General features: G+C 34.5%; 1 protein-coding gene across 15 annotated transcripts in view; it reads left to right on the top strand.

The window, feature by feature from the left end:
* Mycbp2 (MYC binding protein 2) overlaps positions 1 to 18,530 on the top strand; it is a 226,498-nt gene that overhangs the window by 126,760 nt on the left and 81,208 nt on the right. For all 15 annotated transcript variants that reach the window (XM_087912290.1, XM_087912289.1, XM_087912283.1 and 12 more), the window contains 11 exons: positions 884 to 1,062; positions 2,691 to 2,833; positions 4,106 to 4,206; positions 4,823 to 5,041; positions 7,378 to 7,603; positions 8,555 to 8,673; positions 9,204 to 9,291; positions 11,168 to 11,217; positions 14,152 to 14,324; positions 15,044 to 15,188; positions 17,670 to 17,885. In XM_087912290.1, the coding sequence (XP_087768416.1) occupies positions 884 to 1,062; positions 2,691 to 2,833; positions 4,106 to 4,206; positions 4,823 to 5,041; positions 7,378 to 7,603; positions 8,555 to 8,673; positions 9,204 to 9,291; positions 11,168 to 11,217; positions 14,152 to 14,324; positions 15,044 to 15,188; positions 17,670 to 17,885 (1,659 nt within the window). The remainder of the gene's footprint in view (positions 1 to 883; positions 1,063 to 2,690; positions 2,834 to 4,105; positions 4,207 to 4,822; positions 5,042 to 7,377; positions 7,604 to 8,554; positions 8,674 to 9,203; positions 9,292 to 11,167; positions 11,218 to 14,151; positions 14,325 to 15,043; positions 15,189 to 17,669; positions 17,886 to 18,530) is intronic.

The following is an 18,530-nucleotide window of genomic DNA, read 5'->3' as shown; positions in this document are numbered from 1 at the left end:
GTTTTTTCTGTGTTTGTGTGCATATTTTTGTCTCTGAGTAAATGTCTCCCCAAATAAAAATGCAATAGACTCAATTATTTTTTGCATACTTAGAATTATTTTAAGAACTTAAACTCATAGAGAAAGTATTATCTTATATAGTATTTATGACTATCTTAGTGTTGTATAGCTATGAAAACACCATTACCGAGACAACTCTTATAAAGGAAAGTGTTTGGGCTAGCATACAGTTTCAGACATTTAGTCCATTATCATTATAGCAGGAAGCATGGTGGAATGGAGGCAGACCTGGAGCTTGAGGAGCTGAGAGTTCTCCATTTGATCTATAGCCAACAGGAAGTGAACTGTGTCACTGAGTATAGCTTGAGCATAAAAGACCTCAACACCTACTCCCACTAAAGTACTACTTTACTTTACAAAAGTAAAGGCCACACCTGCTCCAACAAAGCCACACCTCCTAATAGTGCCACTCCCTATGGGGGCCATTTTCTTTCAAACAGTGACATTGACTAATATTTTATGTTTGTAATTAAGCACAGGAACTACCCATATTTGATGATCAACTACTAGTCTCACTGCTTACTAGCTATGTTACTTTGTGCAAGTTGTTTTACAATTGGACCTCAAATTCTTTGGCAAGTACCTACTGATGACACTGGTGTTAATTCAGTTAGATCATGTAAAGTATTTAGGGCAGCTTCTGTTACTCAAAATGTATTCAGTAAGAATTAGCTATTAGATTCATTAAAAATTCATTTAATGAAATTATTTATAATGACCACAAAGTTTCAGTATATTTGAATAGTTTACTGCTAGAGTTCTTTCTGTATCCTCTCCTTATATTATAAACAGATATATTATTCCTTATATTTCCATCATGAAGGAAAACGTTAAGTATGCTGTGCGCTTGAGGAACTATGGCAGTCGTACAGCCAATGGAGATGGAGGAATGACCACCGTGCAGTGCCCAGATGGAGTGACCTTTACCTTCAGCACATGTAGTTTGAGCAGTAATGGCACAAACCAAACCAGAGGGCAGATCCCACAGATACTGTACTATAGGTAGGCGTGCTTATAATTAGAGATGAAATGTGCTAAAGTGGGGTGTGACATCTACTGTTGCATAAAACATGCCTAGCTGATAATGTAACTAGATTACATAATTTATCTTCCTAGCACATACTTAGTCCAATTCCTGTGAAGAATCTTCATTTAAAAATGTAAATTCAGTGTCAACTATAAAGGTGAATGCTTTTAAATATTTGTTATTCTTTAATATCAATGAAGCTTTGGACCTTTTTGCTTTTGTACTGGCATATATGTTGTTCATGTTATATTTTAATTTCTTGATTATGCTTTAAAATACAAGTAGATTTTACTCATTTCTTTTCATGAGAATTTAACCTAAGTTGAGGTAGTAGCATTGCCTTTGTTCTTTTATCCAATCTGAAGAAATAGTTTTATGTTTAAATATCTTTTACCTGCTCAGGTTAGCCTGTGGGACTCACACAATACAATAGTATGGTTTTCTTATATTATTTTAGCAAACTATTTAGTAGATAAATGTGGAAAACAGAAGACTATAATCTTGGGGCAAAAAAATACACATAACTCATTATGTCTGGTTTTCTTTTTTTGGTATAGCACCATACCTATGATCCTAGTGCCATTAACCACCTTTGTCCTCAACCTAACTGATTCAGTTCATTCCTGCTGCACATCTACTGCTTCCTGTGGTTGCCTTGGCTAGCCACACAGTAGGCACTTTTCCTTTCTCTGTTTCACAGAAGAGGAAACTGAGGCATTAAGTGGGTAAACATCTTTCTCAAGTCACATTTGTAGAGACAGACCTATGGTAAAGGGATTTGTACGTAGAAAGTTGGATTCCAGATAACACACCATTAAGTCACCATACCAGTTATCCTTCTTAAAGATGCTTTCTGTGGTTGGCTGATAGATGTTGTAGGTTTAATGTGTCTTTAGTAGCCACACAGTTATAGCCCAACTCCTGGTCGTTCAAGATGCCTTTCTTTTGCATCTAGTTTGACAGTTCCTGACAGCCAAATGCTCTGCATCTGACTTTTTCTATCATTCCTGTGTTGAGACTGCTGATCACCTATCCCTTTACTTGTAAAATGCTAGTATCACAGCCTCTTCCTGTTGTTCTAAACAGTACCATCTGTTACCTATAAAAATGAAAAATATACCCACTGTACCCTGCTCACTTGTCTCTTGATTCGTCTTTTTTGATGAAATGTGAATTAGTTACTGTGGCCTCTTCATTCCATATGATCTGACCCACGTCTACCATTTCTTCAGATTTTACTCTTTCCCCTCCATTGTAATGATACTTGTCTGCATTCTCTTCCCTAAATTCAGAACCTGGTTTCCTTCATCCTGATACTTTCCTCTCATATCTTTTGTGGTCCCTTTGGAATTTATCTTTAAATGTAACTCAGGGCTTTGTAAATATTAGTTCACCAAAGGTCTATTTAATCTAATAGTCTTTACTTTATACTGTTCTGCTTTATTTTTGTTCAAAGTCTTTATAATTTCATAAATTAACATAATTACACATATATGTCTTGACTGTAATTGGTTTTTACTTCAAGTTTATTAAGAAGCTCTGATCTGAATGTAATTCCTAAAATTACCAGTGCAAATTATTTTCATGTTTATTCATGTCACAGGAGTGAATTTGACGGAGATTTACAATCCCAACTTGTCAGTAAAGCCAATGAGGAAGATAGAAACTGTAGCAGAGCACTCTCTGTGGTGAGCACTGTTGTCCGAGCTGCTAAGGACCTGTTGCACAGAGCCCTTGCTGTGGACGGTAAGACTGTGCTTCTCCTTTCTCTATAGTGCACAGGGAGTTAAGGAGAGCCACCTTGTAGAATCCCATCTATACAAGTATTGATTTTGGATCATTCACACACTTCATACTTAGAAAGGTTTTTTGTTTTGTTTTGATTTTTACAGTGATCTAAACAAATTACCCAATGCTTTTAGTTTTTTAGTTCATATAATAAGAGAAAATCCCATCTGATTAAATTGGGTTTTGTTTTTTTGCTTTATTCCTGGTTAGTAGTATAATTTTTTTTTTCTTTCTGTGTATCCAGTTACTGTTAAGTATCACCGTTCACCCAAATGTCTGGATAACCCTGCCCATCTCCTCAGACCCACTTTTCTAAATTAAGCCCTGGGTCTGTTCCTTCACCAGAAACTCCAGTTGGTATTTTCCTCTTTCTCTGTTCTTTAGTACCTAGTTCAGGCTGCCATAGTACAACCTCACATGCACTTTGTCTTGAATGAAAATGTCCACATAATCTCATTGCTGCCTTTCTCCTGTTACCTATCTGGGCCTCCTTTGTCATGTCAAAAGAATTGTTAGTGCCAAATATTCAGTGTTATCCTTTCCCCTAAAAATTTGGTCAATCCCATAGGTCTAGGCTGTGTTAAAGTATTTTCTGAATATATGTCATTTATTCTTATGCAGCAGATCTAGAAGCCCAAATATGGGAGGATAGTTGTCCTATAAATGTCAATGTCTAGGCTTAGCCCATCTTTTAAGCCTCATGTTCATGGAAAAATGGCTATCAGCAAAGTTCTTCATGAAAAAATAGAAGTCATAATAGCTTAGTCACAACAAATGCTTCTTGGAATGTTTATATGTGCAGACATTGTTCTAAGTATTTTATATATGTGTTGACTCATTTAACCCTAACAGCACTCAGGGAAGAAATGGCGTTATCTTGCTTTTCAGATTAAATAATTTGCCTAGTATCACTCATATAGCTGTGTTTAAAACCACTGCCTGAGGTTCTACTCCTTGCTCTAGCATTTTACAGATATATGTATTAAAATTTTTTATAAGATATACAATTACTGTGTGCCTTACTTTTATCCTCTAAAATGTGGGAAGTATCTATTGTATGATTGAGATAACATATGGTAGTACATCCTTTACAATAAATTGAACCAGTCCTTTATAAACATGTAGTTAATGTCAACCATAACTTTCTAAACTAACAGGGTATAGGTTAGTTTAGCATGTGTACAGTATAACAAAACCACCTTCTAACTATAGTTTTAATGCTTTTTTTAGCTGATGACATTCCAGAACTGCTTAGCTCTTCCAGTCTGTTTTCCATGCTGCTTCCCCTTATTATAGCCTACATAGGACCAGTAGCTGCTGCTATTCCCAAGGTGTGTAATTAAATTCTATGACTTTGATCTCTTACCATTTATACCTTTTCACAGATTTTATATTTTCCCTTTAAAGAATTAGTAAGCGTTAAGATACTAGGGTTATAAATAACAGATAAAATACCTCACGTGATAAAAGTTATTAGTTAAGCCTCTTTGTTCCCAGCATTGCTTCTTAGTGTACTGACATGTTGATTTCACACTTGAAAATCCATTTTATAAATATGATATATAAAGAGACATTAACTTACCTACTTATTTTAAAATTTCTGAGTTTGATGCCAATTCTCCACCTTAAATAAAAATAACAAAAGAAAAGGAGTGTTTTACAGTATAAGATAAGACATGAAGAAAGCTGTAAACTATTGAGTCTCTGACATTTTTAAATGTTGAGGAAAGCTATTTATTGTAGACTACAAAAAGTGTTTTAAGATATGGATTATTTTAATATAATAACTAAGATAAAATTCTTACCCATTAAAAACATTTTTGTTTAAAATATAGAAACTCTATATGGAAATTGTTACTGATAAGGGTTACCAGCAATTAGAATAAATAGTTCATTAGTAAAATGAATTTCACATTTATTTAATCATATATTTTTTATGTCTACTAGGTTGCTGTAGAAGTTTTTGGCCTTGTCCAGCAGTTGCTTCCTTCAGTTGCCATTTTGAATCAGAAGTATGCACCCCCTGCGTTCAACCCCAATCAGTCCACTGATAGCACGACTGGAAACCAGCCTGAACAAGGCCTCTCAGCTTGTACCACTTCTAATCACTATGCTGTCGTTGAGAGTGAGCATCCATACAAACCTGCCTGTGTGACGCACTACAAGGTAAGCGCCATTCTCAGCAAGATTCAAACCCAACCTTGATCTTGAGATTCTCTAATGATATCAGAAAGTATTTTGCATATGTTCACAAATGTCATTTTTTTATAGTACTTAAATATAAAGAATCCACAGATAATTAGGAACTGTTAGACTAAAGAAGGCCTGAAGACAGAACTTCTCTTCCTTTTATTTAAGATATATTCTTTTCTCATACATTATGTCCTGTTTACAGCTTCCCCTCCCTCTACTCCTCCCAGTTCTTCCCCACCTACCGTCCCTCAGGATCCACTCCCTTTCTCTCTCTCTCATTAGAAAGAACAGGCTTCTAGGAGATAACAACCATACATGACAAATAAAATAGGAATAACATCAGAAGTTGGGCCAGGCAACCCAACAGAAGGAAAAGAACCCCAGGAGAAGGCACAAGAGTCAGAGACTCCCTCAGTTACTTAATTTGTAACAGTGCTAACCTGGAAGCTATCATGTATATGCAGAGGGTCCGCTGTAGACTTCTGTTGGCCCCATTGCTATTTCAGTCTCCGTGGGCTCATATGCTCTTTGCTCAGTTTATTTAGAGGACCTTGTTCTGATGTCTTCCATTCCTGTTGGCTCTTAGACTGTTTCCACCTCCTCTTCCATAGAGTTTCCTTAGCCCTCAGGGAAGGGATTTGATGAAGACATCCCATTTAGAGCTATGTGTTCCAAGGTCTCTCTCTCTGTATGATGTCTGGCTGTGGTTCTCTGTGTTTGTTCCCATCTTCTGCAAAATGAAGCTTCTCTGATGATGAATGAACATGGCACAGATCTATGAGTATAGCAGAATGTCATTAGGAGTCATTTTATTGTTACTTTCTTTTTTAAGATCAGTAGTTTTATCTTTGGGTCTCTGGGCTATCTAGGAAGACAGAACTTTACCTTAAAAATTTTATACTTTAATAGGTTTTTGAAAGTTGTTTACAAAATAACAGCATTGCAGTATATATGCTAAACTCTGTTGTATAGTATAATTATAGTGAATATAAATCTTAAAATTTGTAAATAGTATTTTTATATGTGTTCCTGTGGGCATGTTTGTTCATGGATAAAGAGACCAGAAGGCAGCCTCCAAGTTATTTCTTAAGCACTACCACATTGTTTTTGAAACAAGATCTCTCACAGAAATACAACTTGCTAAGTGCACTAGCCTGGCTGTCCAGCAAGCCCCAATGATCTTTCCTTCACCTTCCCAACCCTGCAATTAAAGCTTGTACCACCATGCTCAGCATGTGTTTATGTTGTTTGACATAGATCCTGGAGACCACACTCTAATCCTCAAACTCTTTACAGACAGAACTATCTCCCTATCCTTTAAATTATACTTTGTAAAACTTGCATTATTGGTATTACAATATAAACTCTGAAAGTTGAAAATAGTCTACTCAGAATACTATATAAAAAATAAAAGTGAAATATTTTAAAATTTAAAGTTATTATATTCAAGCCCTTTTAGTAAATAAATGAGAGCAAATCATGTTTTTTCTTGCAAAGCATTCAATTTGGTGTAGAAATAGGAGATACTCTAAGCCTTTAATCAAACCGTTTCATTTGTTTTCTACTTCATTCCTTTCCTTTTATATTATCGTAAAACAATTCATGTTATTTTCTTCTGTATTTCTCTAATGTAAGAACCCTCTGAAATAACTTTAGTGATATAACACTGAAAATGAGCAATTCCTTAATATTATAAAATATGCATATTTTATGTGTTTGTTTGAATTTGAATTCACATAAATGAATATATTTGGGATTGTTTGTTTCTCTAGTCCCCCCCCCAACTTTTTTTGTTTTACGAGACATTTTAAATACCTGTAAATATATTCATCCCCTTCCATCTCTGTCTTTTGGTTTCCGCAACTTTTGCTTATTGAGGAAACTAGCCCCATATCTCAGCTGGATATGAGTTTTCACTTTATCATACTAAGACTTTAGATTCTCCCTGCTGGTTTTCCTTGCATCTTTGTTCCCTGGAACAAGCAGATATTTAGACTTAACATTTCCTGCTTAAGCTCTGGAATCAGCCAGTTAAAGGAGAAAAAGGCTCTGGTTCTTGTTGTGAAATATAGAATTGTTGTATGAATTTGTTTTATATTGGATTTTGTTTTTATAATGTGTAAATAATCCCATACTCCAAAACTAAATTATCAGACAATCTGTCTTGTTTTCTTCACTTCATTTCTCTGTTTTTTGTAGTGTGTCATTTTCCCATTTCATTTACTACAGGCGTACATACACGTCATTATACATACAACAGCAGATATAGCTGTGTGCATATATATTCATATCTTCTTGTCTACTGCCAGGTGACATTCCCAGAGTGTGTTAGGTGGATGACAATCGAGTTTGACCCTCAGTGTGGTACTGCACAGTCAGAAGACGTTCTCCGCCTGCTTATTCCTGTCAGAACTATTCAGAACGCAGGATATGGACCAAAATTGACAACTGTTCATGAAAATCTTAATTCATGGATAGAATTAAAGAAATATTCAGGATCTTCTGGATGGCCTACTATGGTTTTAGTGTTGCCAGGTGAATTATATCTTCTATGTTTTATGGGTTAATATAATATAGGTATGTATACTAAAGATGCATTATTGAAAATGTTTAACTGCAGAGAAAATTATTAAAGACTTCTGGGTCTTGGTTTCAATTGAGTAAAATAAGGTATGTTGAGTGTGCTCTAAATTCATGAAGAGTGGTTATTTGAAGATTTTGAGGGGAGAAAAGTTAATACTGAGTCTTCTGTATAGTTGGGAACAAATTTTTAAAAAAAAGTGGATTTGATTTTCTATTTTCCCAGGAAATGCTATCTTTTAAAATAGGATTCATGCCCTTTCTTTGAAGATTTATGTGTGTCTGTGTACATGTGCATGCACTTATTTCTGATATTTATGTCTTCCTTTTAAAGAAAGTGGAGTTTTTAAACTCTTTAGTATCTGTGGTATTCTAATTTTAACAATAACTAGTTTTTCAAACACTTAAAACCATACAAGGAAGTTTTGTCATTTTTCCAATAATCTGGTCTTAATGAGTTTAGAGTTTTACCTTTGACTCCAACTCACTTTTGTTGGGTTAATTTGCTAAGAGATCGGAAAATGTCACTTACCAAGGTAGAAGATTACTTAACTCAAAACAGAGTATATTAGCCTAGGTACTCAGTAACTAATAGATCATTGAAAAAAAAATGCTTATATAACTTAAGGGTAGGATTAAGGAAATGGATTTGATTATAATGGAAATTAGCAGCCATTCATTAGGGATGGTTCTATTGTTGATAGTATCACTTTTAATATGCTTTGTGTAAGTAAATAAAAATTCACCATCAAAGAATCTTCTTTCTTTTTTAATAACTGATTTGAAGAATTATTTATATTTATGTAATAAAATAATAAATTTTATCAAGTTCTTTTAGATTTTAACCTTACTAACAGAGACTGGTGCTTGCTCACACAGACACACACACTTTTTGCTTTTTTAAAGGAAATGAAGCCCTTTTTTCACTGGAAACTGCTTCAGATTATGTGAAAGATGATAAAGCCTCCTTCTATGGTTTCAAGTGTTTTGCAATTGGATATGAATTTAGCCCTGGGCCTGATGAGGTAAGAAGTATCTTCCCAGTCTGTTAATAACAATTGGCTTTTTTCACGGTTCCTCTGATTTAAGTTGCCTTGCAAGCTAGAGGTTTCTGTCTAAAATGTTGTGTAGTTTAATTATCTGTTAACGTTTTGTTGCTCGTCATACATGGGCAGGCTGAGTTTGCGCAGCATGGCCTGTTGTGAGTGAAGTGGACTTTGAAGAATAACTCTGTGCCCCATGCTAGATATTTACCTTTCGTAATAACAGAAATAATAGCTTCACAAAGTGGCTTAACTTATTCTAGATTTTTTTACATGTTTTAAATCAAACACTTAAAAAAAAAGTCAAGGTCATAATCTTTTTAAAAATGGATGGGAATGATTTCAGCAGTGAAGGTATAAACTCAAACAGCGTGTAATATTCAATCTTTTTCTCTCTCACTGCCAGCTAAGCATCTTTCTTTCCAGTTTCATCTGCAGAACTTGACTTGGGTTTACAGTGTTTTTAGAATGCATGTTCAAACATTTCTTAAGTAGTGAATTTAAATCTACAGGGAGTTATTCAGCTGGAAAAAGAATTAGCCAATCTCGGTGGGGTCTGTGCAGCAGCTTTGATGAAGAAGGATCTAGCACTTCCTATTGGTAAGTCTGGTTAAGTAACAGGCGTTGCTAAGGATTCAGAAGAAATTTTAAAAGCAAGATATATTTATCACAGAACATTTGAAGATAAACTTTCAGCACAAATTCTGTGACTACATGTACATATGAGTAATAACTGTTTGGTACACTGATGTTGTTTAAATGGACTTAAGGGTATCCTAAAGCCTTTTTACTCAGATTAATATATATATATGTGTATATCTTCCATATAATATAATATATATATTCATGTATACACTCCATGTATATATATACACATGTATATATACACATATTTATTTTTCACTTGGAAAGTCCATGCAAATTCTCATTCCATCTTTTACTTCTTTAAAATCTTTGTCTTTCTCATTCCTGTTTATGTTTCTTTCTTGCTCCTTTTCAATCTCAGTTTCTTCAGTTCTGCTTTAATTATTAGGCCCTTTGTGCTGTTCTCTTAATTTACTAATATTTTTATATATGAAGAGAATTATTAGCACCATCATTGGAAGAACTTTGTCAATAGCTGTTAACATTTTACTGTTGGATGTGACTGGGATTTTGTTTGTTTGTTTGTTTTTCTCTTGGTTTTTCAAGACAGAATTTCTCTGTTTAACAGCCTTGACTGTCCTGGAACTCACTATGTAGACCAGAGTGGCCTCAAACTCACAGAGATCCACCTGCCTCTGCCTCCCAAGTGCTGGGATTAAAGGCTTAAAGGCATGCACCACCACCGCCTGTCTTGATGTGGCTATTTTTTGTTGCATACTTACAGAAACAATCAAAATATATATATTGAGTTAAGGATGAAGATAGTAGTGCCTTTGTTACCAAGCCTAGCTGGAACCAAATCTGTGTTTTGGAGCCTTGTTAGATAGCTAATTGGAATTTGTGCAGTTGATAAAGTGTAACTATATGACCTGAGAAAGTTTTCCATATTATAGTAAATGAAAAAAAAATAGGCTATCACAAAAGGTCACATTCTTGATGGCAGCATCATATCTATGTATGAGTTTATGCATCTTAACCTTTATGTACATTGGCATACACACATGCAGTTAAGATTTTCATGTAAAATTTCTAGAATAATATGTAAGAACTGTTGACAGTGGATATCTTTAGGGAAACTGTGATGATTGGAATATATTTATTCTACACTTTCTTCTAGTCAGTTGGACTGTTTCCCCTGAGCCATATTACTGTTTTATAGCTGTCAGAGAAAACCCAATAATTAAAATGTTCTGTATTACACTATCAAAGAGAAAATGCTGAAGGACACAGGTAAGTAGTACCTTAGCATGTTATGAGTCATCATTGTTGCCTGAAATGTAGCTATATTGTTAATCAGTGAGAAAAGTTAGCTTAAGTTTTTGCAAAAAAAATATACTAAATACAAAACTTAACACATAAATACATTCATATAGTCACTGTCTCAGACTTACACAACCTTTTTACATTGAAATATGACATCATCTACAAAATTCACACTCAAGAACCATGCCATTGACTTACACACACACACACACACACACACACACACACACACACTATATATATATATACGAAAATATTTTCATAGTGTTGTAGCTATGATTTTGTTTTAGACTACATTCATAGTCATATTAGGCCACTTTCCACATCTGCACCTTGGCTTAAACATGCCTAATTCTTTACATTGTTTGGAGAATGATACTTAATTACTAGCTTAACTATTTTAGTTTATATTCATACCAAAATTGCTGTACATTTTAAGGTCTATACTACTGTATGTAGAACTGTAAATTTTTTCAATTGATAATAGCAAGATTACAAAAACAAATGTGAATACAAAGGATTGGAATGGTTAGTATATTGTAGTAAAACTTTTTAATTTGCATAATAGGTAATGAGTTGGAGGAAGATCTTGAAATTCTTGAAGAGGCTGCATTGCAGGTATTGTCCTAAACATTTTAACTTTTGTTCATTAGTTTAAAAATAGCATTTCAACAAGATGATTGTTTTCTTTAACATAAGACTCAGTGATTAAGCACTCCATTCTGTTTATTGGTATTCCTGAAACTTGTAAGTTTCCTCATGATGAAAGGGCCCATATGAACACTTAGTGCCATGTGCTTGGGGAGAAAGAAGGGCTAGGGTTCAGAGATGCTCTTCAGAGCTGTGGACATTTTATTTATATTTGGAAAGTCTTTCTACCAACAAATGAAAAAAGGCATTTGTCAAAGGACGTCAGTTTCATAAAATCATAGAACCATTTGGCTCTCACAGTTAGGAAGCATCAGTTTGTTGCCCTTATTATTTACTAATGTATTTATTTGTATAAACATTAAGTAGAACATTTGACAATATAATGGAGATAAATATATATTTTAGTTGAAGTATTGGACCTCTTTATTAATTTGTAATTTTATATTACTAAGATCATTATATTCTTTTAGCTTAAGTACTCTTAATTTAAATAGCTAGCAGTCACTGATAGGATAGAATGACCCTAGTAAGCAGTATTTTCAAATTATAATGCCTGCTTATTCTAGGCTAGGTATTGATTATTGGGTACTGTAATTGAGTATTCATGTAGACTGTACACTGAGACCATCAGTGACGGGTTAATGCTGTGTAGCGAAACAGCATGAGGGTAAAGCATAGTCTGATTCCATTGTATCCAGGCCATAAAATTTCATGAATTTGTAAAATTGTTCACACTTTTCCCACAAATATTAATTTTATTGAGGAAAAATACTCTTTAAAAATATGCTGTTTTATCAGCAGTAACTCATAAGGATCACTTAATAGCCCAAAATAGAATGGTTGTGTTTTTAAAATAAAAGATTCATTTTACTAGGCCTAATTTTTCCCATTTTTACCATATATCAGAGAATATTGGGTTCGCATAAAGGTAGCATTGATTTAGATGGGGCCTATATCCTGTACTAGGTATATGTAGTTAGCAGTGTGCTTATTTACATAATAATTTGCACACTTGTAGTTTATAGTCCCTTTAATATTATTTCTTTAGTATTTTTGCAGTTACACCTTGGAGTTAGTATTGATTCTTTTCTTCATCTTACAGAATCTAATGTTCTGAATCTGGTTAGTTGAGAAATAAAAGCTTTTGTCTAATTCCACTGATTCTAAGTTATTATTTTACATTTATTTCCTGAGATTAATTGATCAAAGGAAATTAAACACTGATTTGTGTTAATTTATCAAGCAATATTTATAAATTTTCCAATTTATTTTAGTTCATTTAGTCGTCACACAACCCTATAAACCAGATATTTTTGTCTACATTGCAGAAAACTAAAGTAAAGCACTTAGATAACTTGCCTAGAACCACACAACTGGAATGGAATTTTACCTCTGATAGCTTGCTGACAAAATCCATTACTTTGACCACTTTGCTATAGTCATAGGGAGCCATGATTTTCTCTGTAATTTAAAAGACTTTTGAGATTTTAAAAAGCTACCAAATGTGTGTATGCATATATATAGATACATGTTTAATATTAAATCTTTGTACTTTAGGGAACAAAAATAATAATTTAACAAACATTTAATAAATGGTATATGTCATGTCTCATTCACATCTAAAACAGTTTTCAAGGTAGTTTTCAACTACCTAGAGGTAGTGGCACAAACCTTAATCCCAGCACTTTGGGAGGCAGAGACAGGCAGATCTCTGTGAGTTTGAGACCATCTGGTTTACAGAGTGAATTCTGGGACAGGATCCAAAGCTACAGAGAAACTCTTTCTCAAAAAATCAAAAAAAATAAGGGGTGGGCTTTTAAGTAATTCAAGCATTATTATTTCCTCGAATATGGTGCTATATAAAATAACACTTAGACTCGATACTATTTAAAGAAAGAATAGACTTGTTAGGTAGTTGGTGTGATATAACATATATAAACAATGTTCTATTTCTCAAACACTGTGATAGGTATTTTATACATATTATTTAACTTAAATTTAATAGCTATCACTTAAGAGGTGTATGGTTTGAACATTAGCTGATATGGTAATTTGTTTATTTAAGAGTATATAACTTATGTATAACCAGGGTTTTCGCTAAAGTCCATTTGACTCAAAAAATAATAAACAAAACTGTTTAGAAGTTGCATGGTTGGTGGAATGAAAAGTTACTTTTAAATGAATAAATATCCATGGAAAGTGTACCATATTTCTATTAATTTTTTTTAATTTGTTATTTTTCTGTAGTCTCAGCATTTCTGGCAGATCTTCAAAAGAAAGGGTTTTAGTTATCAGATAGGTGAAAACTAAAATTTCACTTTTTTCTTCCTATTTTCCTTAACTATCATAAGGCTTATGTTCCAGAGTTAGATGTGCAACACAACTTTAAAGACCTTGGTCCTAAGGTCACCTCTCCAAGACAGTAAACACAGCTTACCTATGATTGGCAATGGGAACTGAAAATTAGGGAGATTCGCAGCCCTGCCTGTAGGAGGTCTGGCCCTGCCCGATGTGCATGTCATGTAGGAGTTGTGCCATGGTATCCAGCATGGGGAGTTTGCAGGGATGAATCTTGAGGAAGACAGGCAGCTGGTGCTGTTCCTGAGAACAACATTTCCCTACAATTTGTACTTATAAACCAAAGACAGTAAGACTGAGGCATGGGAGGAAATTATTTTCTCCAAAAAGGCATACCAAAAAAGGTGTGCTTGTTGAAAAGTTCATGGAAATGTTTATAATTTAATATATTTGTTGTGTGTAGTGTCATAGATCTGTAAGCCCTGCAGTCAGAAGGTTGAGACAAGAGAATCCTACATTCAAGGCCACCCTGGACTACCTAATGAAACCTTTTTATAAATAAATAATAACTAAGTAAGATATATATTCTTTTATTCCCAATAGGTGTGCAAAACTCACTCAGGTATTCTTGGAAAGGGTTTGGCTCTTTCTCATTCACCAACGATCTTAGAGGCTCTTGAAGGAAACTTACCGCTTCAAATCCAAAGCAACGAGCAGTCCTTTCTGGATGATTTCATTGCTTGTGTCCCAGGATCAAGTGGTGGAAGGCTTGCAAGGTACTTTTAATATGACAGTTGATTTCATTTACGTATTCATCTCTGAGAAGGAATTAAAGGAAGAAATAGTCACATTATGTGTTTTGAATGTAAAGAAGTAAAAGTTGATATTTTAAAATATGTTAATGATTTATTGGTTTTTTTCTGTTTGCTGTTTTTGGATGAAAAGAAAAATATGCTAGCTGGTGCTAGCTTATTAATAAAAAAATAAAATAAAAATTTAACCTCTTTCTCATTTTAATTTTTAAATTAAATTAATAGAGATTAAATTTAATAGTGATTCCAACACTCAGAAATGGACAAGTTTTGTAAGTGAGGGGAGATATTAAAGAAGCTGTTGAGAAGCTATGGAGGACAGGGGTGGCAGGATGCCTGGCCGCTCCCAAGCAAGGTGAAGAGTATTTCTGCCCTTGCTTTCATGAGGAAACTGTTCTTTTCCACTTGATATTAGAAAACTGATCACCCTCACTACTTCAGATTAACTGTAGCTTAGTTTTTTTTAATATCTTTAATAAAAATTTCAGTATTTTCTAACTTTAAAATTATTTCGTAGTATCATGCATTTCTTATGATGTCTAGTGGACTTATATTAATTGCTTCCCAGGAAGACACTTGTAACTGTCACTGAATCAGAAATCATAACACTGGCTTAGCATTTTGTTAAATACAGGTTTAGTTTGTTTGGCTTAATTTCATGTTCTCTTGTTTTTAACTTTTAGATGGCTTCAGCCAGATTCCTATGCTGATCCTCAGAAGACATCCTTGATCCTGAATAAGGATGATGTTCGTTGTGGCTGGCCCACCACCATAACTGTTCAAACAAAAGACCAGTATGGAGATGTGGTCCATGTTCCTAACATGAAGGTAATTGTGTGTGAATGTCCACACATGGACTGCTGTGTCTGATAAGGTTTGAGAATGGCAAGTCTATAGGACTCACCTGCTCTTCTCTCTGTCTTAGTATAATGGAGGACGCGGAGGAATTGCTTAGGTGATGAGGACTAGGTGTGTGCTATGGCGACTGTGAAGAAGACAGCTCAAGTTGTCTGTTGGAGGGGGGGTCCATAGTAAAGAGGGTTGAATGCATTGTTTAGTTTTTTTCTATTAAAAGATTCATGCATCCTGCTCTTAACTAAATTCCCATTTTAAAGATGATATTGATAACTCAAACTTAATAGACAAATTCTAAATATATAAATTGAGATTATAAAATAATGACTAATACAAATATATACTAATGAATAAAGCATTATATACTTTAAACATAAGATATTAGTTGATACAGATATTTATATTATATTAAATGAAATTAGTGATACAAACTATTGATACAAATATTTCGTTTAAACCTTTTATGTGTTTCCAAATAATTTAAACCAAATATAAATTTATGTAGGTGGTCTTCAGTCCTTTTTCCTTCCAAAGCTGAATTAAGATACTTAATCTTCTTTTTCTGTTGTTTTTGTTTGTTTGTTTGTTTGTTTTTTCAAGATAGGGTTTCTCTGTAGCTTTGGAGCCCGTCCTGGAAGTAGCTCTTCTAGGCCAGGCTGACCTCGAACTCACAAAGGTCTGCCTGCCTCTGCCTCCTGAGTGCTAGAATTTAAGGTGTGCACCACCACCGCCCGGCACATAATCTTCTTTTGTTTGAGAGCACTAATTTTTCTATACTTTTTTCTATACCACTTGAATAAAACTATTTCAGCTGCTTTATACCTTTTTTAATATGTAGCATGAACAAAACACAATAGCAGTGTAGTCTTTTATCTGTCTCAGTAAAAAATGATTGATTGACTCATTGTTCATACCTGTTAAGACCAGAAAAACTAAACTTATATAAAAACATCTGACTCTGATAGCTAAACATATGTCAGCATTTAACAACGCCTTTAAACACTCTGATCCCAGCTCACAGAAACAGTCTGTGTCATGACCCAAACACGGAAGCAAAAATAGAATGGCATGTGCCCTCTAGCACCTACAGTATGGTGGATGACATGCATATACACTCAGCATGATATCCTATGTATTGTCTCGTCTTTGTTGTTTGAGACAAAACATTTGAATCTTACCACTGTAACAGAAAATAAATGTTTTCAAACTTTAAGACATTTGACTACAAATATACTTCTATATGTGTACTTGTGTGTCCCTGGCCAGCCAGCCTGGTATACTTGAGAGTCCCAGGACACTGAGAAATACCCACCCCTCTTTAACCTCCTCCCACTCACACTGGGTGGGGTGGTCCATATTGTTAGATTAACTAGTTTGGGTAATCTCAAAAGTAGTACCCATGATATGGCATGCTAGTTGTATGTGTTATAAACATGGGGCTACCTATGATTCAAGTGTTCTTTTTAGCAGTATACAAATAAGCAAGCAAAAGCAGAATAGAACTTTTTGTTATAATTCTTGGCAAGTATTTCTTTGGCTCATACATACACAACAAACTATGCTACCACACTACACTCCCAGACTCTCCAAAATATTTATGGAAAGTTGTTAGCAACAATCAATATTTTCAGTATTTTAATATACCTTTGAAAATTCCTATGTGTAACGTAAGTAGATAAAGGATATTCACATTTTATCATTGTAGAAACTAAGTTGCAAAGTTTAGATTGTTAAAATCAGTAGTTAAATTTGAAGTATGCTGTCTAATTATGCTTTTCTTGCCCAAAGTAAACAGACATCCTTATATTTCTGGTATATTTTAAATCATCAATTCTAAAGGTTTCCATTAATGAGAATATTTTCCTTTGTAGACTAATTTTTCTAAGATTTCTTTATTTTTATGTGTATTGGTATTTTACCTGCATATCTGTCTGTCTGAGGGTGCCAGATCTCCTAGAACTGGAGTTACAGTAGTGAGATGCCATGTAGGTGCTGGTAATTGAAGCCAGGTCTTCTGAAAGATCAGCAAGTGCTCTAAACCACTGAGCCATCTCTCCAGCCCCCTTTGTAGACTATTAACATCAATAATTCAGGTGAATTTTTACAAAAAAAACATGTGATTATAAGAGGTATTTATATTTGAATTATCGGATAAAATAATATTACTCCCTGAAAGAATCCAGTATACATTTTCTGTTTTCTTTCCCAATATCGTACTAATGCTAGATTTAATTTTTATGTTTTGAAACCCTGATTATTTATTCTAAAATAATGACACCTCTGTTTTACACTGTTTGAGTGTAAGAAAGAGGTGATGTCTTCCTGGAAATGGAAATGACCGTGGTGAACCAGTGTTAATAAAGCTTGTATCATTGACTTTGTAATTGTAAATGGCTTCTTTTCAATGTGTCAAGGATAATTATATGTATTTGGCTTTTACATTATTGTGAATAGGTGGAAGTAAAAGCTGTACCTGTTTCTCAGAAGAAAACATCTTTGCAACAAGAGCAAGTAAAAAAGTCTCAACGGATTCCTGGCAGTCCTGCAGTAGCAGCAGCACCTTCTAACACCGACATGACTTTCGGTGGGTTGGCGTCACCAAAGCTGGATGTTTCCTATGAGCCAATGATAGTAAAGGAAGCACGATACATTGCCATAACAATGATGAAGGTAATTTATTTTTACTTATCAGAAATATTAATCTTTGACCATTGATTTATTTAACGTTTCAGTTATTCACACATTGGTCCAGTATTCCAAGTCTAGAGCATTGCTGATAGATGTCAGATTTGCAGCATATACTTTAAACTGCTGTTCCTTCACCTAGAGAGACTTTGTATCAGTTTCTGTCAGCCATTATAGAACAAGCTGAGATGACTTAATGCTGAGTTTCATTCTCTGAAGTGCTTATCTGCCAGAACACACATCTTCAGGACTTCAGGATTTACCTAGATTCCTTCGGATTTTTTTTTTTAAGTAAGTTTTATTAAATTATAAAAGTTTCCATTTCCGCCCCTCTTCCCAACACCCTCCCACTCCCCCCACTCCCTCTCCTCCTCCCTCTTCATCCCTTAGGGCAGTCAGGGTTTCCTGCCCTGTGGGAAGTTCAAGTTCCTCCCCCCCCTCCAGGTCCAGGAGGTGAGTGTCCAAACTGACTTGATCCCCAAAATCCATAACCAGATTCTCGGAATTTGACCGGATTCTCTGAATGTGGCTGGCCTGGAGTCTTTCTGAAAAGCCATTGACTATGACACTGGGACCTGTTTCCTCTACATATTCTGGATTCCTTCGGATTTTACAGCTCCCTTATTAGTG

This window comes from Myodes glareolus, chromosome 12, assembly GCF_982192425.1.
Source record: "Myodes glareolus chromosome 12, mMyoGla1.1, whole genome shotgun sequence".
Lineage (NCBI taxonomy): Eukaryota > Metazoa > Chordata > Mammalia > Rodentia > Cricetidae > Myodes > Myodes glareolus.
This window is presented reverse-complemented; position numbering and strand designations above follow the sequence as displayed.